The 6,663-nt window shown below is 49.3% G+C and overlaps 1 protein-coding gene across 1 annotated transcript; it reads right to left on the bottom strand.

Moving 5' to 3' along the window:
- Nucleotides 1-2,577: 2,577 nt before the first annotated feature.
- On the bottom strand, nucleotides 2,578-3,715 carry C6H11orf96 (chromosome 6 C11orf96 homolog). The gene has a single exon (XM_036384204.2). The coding sequence runs from the start codon at nucleotides 3,297-3,299 to the stop codon at nucleotides 2,937-2,939; it is 363 nt and encodes a 120-aa protein (XP_036240097.1). The 5' UTR covers nucleotides 3,300-3,715; the 3' UTR covers nucleotides 2,578-2,936.
- Nucleotides 3,716-6,663: the final 2,948 nt, after the last annotated feature.

Raw genomic sequence — 6,663 nt, 5'->3', positions numbered from 1 at the left:
CCCTGAGACATGTCCTGCTGCACCAGGGGTATTTGGCTTACAGCTCCTTCCTGTGCAGGCATGGAGTGCTCATGCCTACTCACTGCCGTGCCGAGCATCACTGTAAGTGGCATCTGTGGATGCTTTTAAGCTGTGAATTGCTGAAAGGAAACGTACAACCCACATCTCAAGCCCAGGGAGTGGATGACAGACTCAAACCCCTTTGATGCAGTCATTACCCTCACTAAAGTGAATGTAATAAGTCATCCTGCAATCCTTACAGGACAGATAGACACGATAGCCATGACACTAAAAAGCACAGCACAAGAAACCTTCAAAATTAGCAGCACAGGAAGACTGGGAGGGAGGTTTATTTTTCCAGCTGCATTCAGGAAGGCCTCTCCAGGACATAGCTAAATCACCCTGGCTTTTCACCCTTTTGCCTTGATTGCAACTGTTTGGAAGATAAACACTGTCCTATCTTTAGCATTGGCATCTCCCATGTTATTCGCTCTGAAATGGAACAGAAAAATGTCAACAAAGAACAGTTGAAGAGAAACTCATTTATTCAGCCTAACCACTGGAATATGACATTTTCCTCAAACATGCTAGGGCAGATTTTCAAATGCTCTTTGTAGATGTGTTAACATCTACATTTGTCTCTTGAAACAGAAAAGAGAGCACAGCTATTCTCACCCTTCCAGGAAGAGAGTATCCATGGCTCTGCTGCTGGCTGGTGCAGCACAGCCTCCTGTGCCTCCTGCATGGTGGCAGCACAGCTGCACGCTGAAGGAGGGATGGCAACAGCAATGGTAAAGGGCCTGCTAGCAACCCCAGCTGCTAAACAAAAATTAGGAGCAGAGACAAGGATCATGTGCTCACGGCCTCTTGAAGCTATACCCCACAGTTTGTGTATCACAGGGATTTGTACCAGACCTGAAAGCAAAGGGAGACTGAAAAGTAGCCTAAAACCTCCAGTATTGGAAGGACACTATACAATCTCTGGAAATCTTATGGGGCTTTTTAGCTGTGTACATTATGCAACATAAGACACATGGCTACAGAGTTACCACATGATGTTTGGGAAAGGGTTTGCAGATGTTGCAAACCCTTTCCCAAACCCAGAACTCCCAGAATTGAATTACTGTTAGGAATTTGATGAGGAAAATTAGCTCAGCTGTTGACAACTGATTTTGTCTTACTGATTCCAGTTGCCTGCCTGAATTAAAGTTGTTCTGGAGGTCAAGTTGCTTTGCTTTGTGCATAGATGTTATGTACAGGCATGCCATGCAGAGAAAGCAGCCACAAGGGTCTAACTGCAAAGGGAGAAAAGCTGTTTCACAGGCTGCATGCAGGGAGGCACACGGGGTCATTTAAATGCTTTTTCATGAGGAGGTTGGGTCAGAGTCCAGACCTGTTTCCTTACCTGCTGAATTGTTTGCAGAACCCTCCCCTGGTGCTGGAGGTCAGCTGGAGGTGCTGATACTGTAAGGAAGTTGTGAAGGACCTGTCCAAAAACAAGCCACACCCCATGCCCCCGGGATTTTCCTCAGCTTTAGGCTAGAAAGAGATGAGCTTCAGTTTTGCTGTGTCCAGGAACCAGTCACACGGGTCATCTGCTGTACTTCAGTGCCCAGAGGGCAGAGGTCTGTGCTTCTCAGTCCTGCCAAGACACCCTGCTCACCAGCACCATGTCCATCTCCTTCCTCCACCCCAGCCCTTACCCCTCCAACAGATCAGTATGACTGCACCTCAAACCACGACACTGGAAACACCATAATCATACCAGAGAAATATTAGCTACAGCTCAGTATCAGCTAATACCTTCTGAATGGGAAGTTTTAATTTCCAGAGGCTTGCCTTTAAGGAAGGTGCTACTACAGGATTACACTATTAGCACAGGAATGTTTCAAGAAAATGGAGAAATAGAGGCAGAATATTCCCAGTCCAGGAATTCGTTTTCCATTCTGCAGAGGGCTTCAGATGCTCTTCAGCATGTATCCCACAAACAGAGAAAATCTTACATGCACCTGCACACACACACATGCAGCAACCCAACAGAAGCCTCACTCCTACAAATTTACCATCATCAAAATCCCCTTACTTTTAAACTCCAAGAAAAGCACATCCACATTGTATCAATTGCTCTGGTAAATAAAACTGCATGCTAGCCAATTACCAAAACAATCTAATCAAAATCAAAACCATCTGCAGCACTAAGTAATTTATGGGTCAGAAGAGGAAGGGGAGAAGAGACAAAACCAACTTAGATGAAAATAGAAACTATATACGCAATTTTTGTGAATGCAAGAGTCTTGCCCAGTTGCATTAAGGCTCTTGGGCATCAGTTATAGACGCTCTTTAAACCTCAATTCACATTCACTCAAAGATGTCAAAGAAGTAAATAGTTTTAAATCAGTCAACTCGACTTTTGTCTCATTAAGTACATTGCAGTACAGCCTGCAAAACCTCTCTGAGCAGCATCACCGAGAAAAGCATTGCTGGCTCTGCACTAGCTACCGACAGATTTTAAATCCCTTTACCCCTGAAAGCTGAACAAGGACAGTTGGGTCCCTGAAATAAGGACAGCCCAGTAAGTACTGTGCAAATATATCAGATTTATTACTCTTTTATGGAAATAATAACAGACATTCAGGTAGAAACATATTAAATTAATGCAGTCAACAGTTTAAATGCAAAAATAAATATAAAGTCCGGCAGCTCAATGCATCTAAAACAGCTCATTTCTTCTAACGAATAGAAAAGATTTTTTTTTTTTTTTTGTCTTTTAAATGGTGAGTTTGATACAATCAAATAGAAACGAAGGTACAAGCGCTTTCTTAGAAAACATCCCGAGCCGGCCGCCCGTCCGGGCGCTCCTGTGCGGGCGGCGGCGCGGCTCCCCGCAGCTCCGAGCTCAGTCCGTGCGGCCGCTGCCGGGCCGGGTCCCGCCGCGCTCAGAGGGCCGAGTCCGAGTCGCTGGAGTCGAGGCTGTTGCGGAGGCGGCAGCTGCCCAGGCGGTCCCGCTGCAGGCAGAGGTTCTGGGTGCTCCGCCGCAGGCACTCCAGCGACTGCAGGAAAGACTTCTTGGCCTTCTCTTCCTCCATGGGGGACACCCCCTCCTCCTCCACCTCCTGGATCTCGTCGAAAGTCACCGGCTGCGTCTTGAAGCGCGACTGCCGCGGCCGCCGCAGCTTGCCCTTGGGGGTCTTGGCGGGGCGGGCGGGCGGCGGGAACTCCTCGGACACGCAGACGAAGTGCGGCATCACCGCCTGGTAGCTGGAGCAGATGCCCATCAGCTCGGCCGGCTTCGCGGCCATCCTGCCGCCCGCGGGAGCGCCCGCCGCGGGGGCCGGGGCCGGCGGAGCGGGGCGCGCTGCCTCGGCCGTGCCGGGCGCCGAGGCTCCGGCGGGCGGCGGCGGGGCAGGGACGGGCCCCGCGGGGCCGTGCGGGGCCGTGCGGAGCAGTGCGGACCGCGGCTGTCCGGAGAGACCTCGGTGCGAGCGGAGCGCTGTGCTGAGCGGAGCGCGGTACGGAGCGCTGTGCTGAGCGGAGCGCGGTACCGAGCGCTGTGCTGAGCGGAGCGCGGTACGGAGCGCTGTGCTGAGCGGAGCGCGGTACCGAGCGGCGCGCTGCGGTACCGAGCGGAGCGGAGCGGTGCAGAGAGGCGCAGTACGGTGAGGACCGGAGCGCAGTGCCGAGCGGAGCTCCCCCGCTGCCTCAGCAGAGCCGCTGCCGCCGGCCCCCCGGCCCCGTTATATAGCCGGCGGAGCCCCGCGGGAGCATGCTCAGACGGCAGCGCACTCGGGCCGCAGCGGAGCCCACTCGCGGCCGGCCGGGCTCCCCGTTCCGCATGACGTGTCCCGCACCGCCGCCCCCGCCCGCCGCGTCCCCTCGGAGCGGGGGAGTCGGGCACAGCCCGGGGCGGGGGAGCCATCGCGCTCCAGCCCGTCGCCCCCTCCCGCCTCCTCTCCCCTTAACTCCAGGGCATCCCTGTCCTGCCCAGCGGCACCCGGTGGAGCTTCAGGCGGGTCCCGGACTGCCACGGCCGTACTTCGGCTTTCTGCGTTTCACCGCGCTGCTTTTTCTATCAATATCCTGATTTCTATAGCTATGAAAAAGTACAGACAGACCCGTCACATCAGCTTTCAGCTTATCGCTGCCAGTCAGAGTGACAAACCCATGCTCAAAGGAAGCCCAAATCCGAAAACCCTAGCGTTACAGTGACCCAGATATAAGCTGCAGAGGTCGCACGGAATGGACCCAGACAAGAACCATCACCATCAGAAGGTTAAGCAGGATTCTGGGATCTTGTTCCCAAGTCTGCCACCTCTATCGAAGCTTAAATACCTCCTTCAGTGTGACTCCATTTTTTTCCATTTAGTAGGGATCCTAAAATTTTCCATTCCCCTGTGGGCTCTGTGGTGCTTCTTTGATATGATGCAGAATCAGATCCTCAGACAGAAAATGGCATATGAGTATTACTGAGCTGAAACAAAAGCTTGCAAATTAGTGACAGCTGGAACCATGCTCTAAAGCTGTGTGTGCCAAGCACTCTCAGTGATAGAAAATCCCAACGGCATAAGAAAAACATACGATAGGAATAGGAAAGGAGGTAGAGGGAGGAGGAGTAGAAAAGCATGAGGGAGGAAGAGCCTGAAATGGTTAGTCTGTCCCCTCTTCAGGGCTCATGTTAGATGATTCCCATTCAGACACTCTCCATGTAGCTTCACCCACTCGAGGATATTTTTGAAGCTTGATTAGGAACCAGGAAGGAAGTGGAGGCTTAGCAACTGTGTCAGGAATTCTGTGATGCTCAGGGGACAAGGACAATGCACTGAGGGCCCGAGGTTTGCCAAGCAGTCAGTCCCACAGTCCCCCATGCCCAGTGTGCACATGCAGCACAGCACCGCAGGGCAGAGGCACCCAGGGCACTGCAGGCACACACTGCCAAGCAGCCCACAGCAGAATCTACACTTACCCCAGCAGCTCTGGCTCTGTGCCCAAGATGGGGCACCTGCAGCCTGCTATAGTCAGCACCACAGAAATGGCCTTGGTTTTGTGAGCTCACCATCAGAAACTCTCAACTTTGCCTTTGGGTAACTCTTAGGAGTAGTCCCAATTGCCTTAGCAGTGGCAGTGTTTCGGGACCTGCACTGGAAACAAACCATTTTAATTACAGCCCTGTCTCAAAGGGATAAAATGGAACAAGAACAGAAGAACACACAGTTTCAGGAGAGCAGGGACCAGAGGCACTTGCTAGTGTCTTTCCAGAAGGCTGGCTGGTTTGCTCCTTGCCAGTGCAAAAGCAACACGAAGAGCCTTGGCTTTATGAAACACCTGGCTGCAATCTCTTGGCTTCTTGGCTCCCCAAGGTAGCTTTAGGGCCAGGGTCAGTTTGAAGCCTTTTTGTTGGGAGATACTATTAGCTTAATAGGGGAACAATTTTATGTTTGGTCAAATTGAATCATTCCAGCTTGCAGAGGCTGTGTTTTTTACAGTTTATTTTAGTGGCTAAATTTAGCCCATACATCCCTGCTGCAGTTCAACAACTTTCTCTCCAAAACTCCATTTACATATAACCACTTAAATTCCTGACAACTCGATTCTGCAGCACAGGAAAGGCCGAAATCTGTTTCCTCAGTACAGCCCTCCAATACAAGCCTGATAATGAACTTGGAGGATTTCTGGGGCTGAGCTTGCCTCTCATGCAGAAACAAGATGACATAGGAGCCTTGTTCTGGTGTTACATATCCCAGTACAAACTGCCTGTCTGGTTTCCTACAGAAACTTCAGTATGAAGGCAAGCTCAGATATATTTAATACCCTCACAAATATGATTATAAAATGCTTTGGGAAATTTCAATGCTGAGTTGGAGCAAGATCACCATGGTAATAACTGAGAGGACTTGAAGATATTATTTGAGAAAATTTAGAAAATATATCCTATGACATAATCCCTAGAGTTAGATCTCCAAGGTGCTAACATAAAAAAGTATTTACTCAAGCAGTTTAAATAATGGCCTTCATTTCATTTTCTCCCAGATTATTTAATGAAAGGAAATGAAATCTTGTGATTTCAATGAGTAACATTTGGGCAAGTTTCAGTCCATTTCACTGCACTTCATGTCAACCCATTCAATTTAATTGTTTTAATTTAATTTCAGATATTTCCTTTTTTTTTTTATTGCATTTCATTTTATCGTAATTCCTCTCCTGTGTGTTCAGCTCACTTTGCTCCCTGATATGGAGAATTCAACGGGTATAATTTAGAAAAGTTTTGAACTTTTCAGTGCAATTTATGTAATCCCGTTCCTCTTAAAAGTTTCAGAATTTTCAGGTTTTCTTTCAATTGTTTTTCATTTCATTGTACCTCCTGTCCCATGTGTTTGGTTGCCTTCCTTCTATGGTTTGGAGATGTCATTTCCTTTCATGAAATGAAAATTCTTCGTGAATTGAATTTTCACTTCATGAAAGGAAATGGAATTGCATGAGTTCAATGAGTACCATTTTGGTATGTTCCAATCCATTTCACTGCAAAAAAAACCCCAATGCACTGCATCACCCTTGCTCCCTCCATGCTTTTCTCCTTGGCAGCACCCATGGGCTGGGCACCTCAGCCTCAGAAAATGCTGCTTTCAGCACTGCTCCTCTCAGGGTTAGGACTGAGAAAACCCTAGCCCT

Source organism: Molothrus ater, chromosome 6 (genome assembly GCF_012460135.2).
Source record: "Molothrus ater isolate BHLD 08-10-18 breed brown headed cowbird chromosome 6, BPBGC_Mater_1.1, whole genome shotgun sequence".
NCBI classification, from domain to species: domain Eukaryota; kingdom Metazoa; phylum Chordata; class Aves; order Passeriformes; family Icteridae; genus Molothrus; species Molothrus ater.
This window is presented reverse-complemented; position numbering and strand designations above follow the sequence as displayed.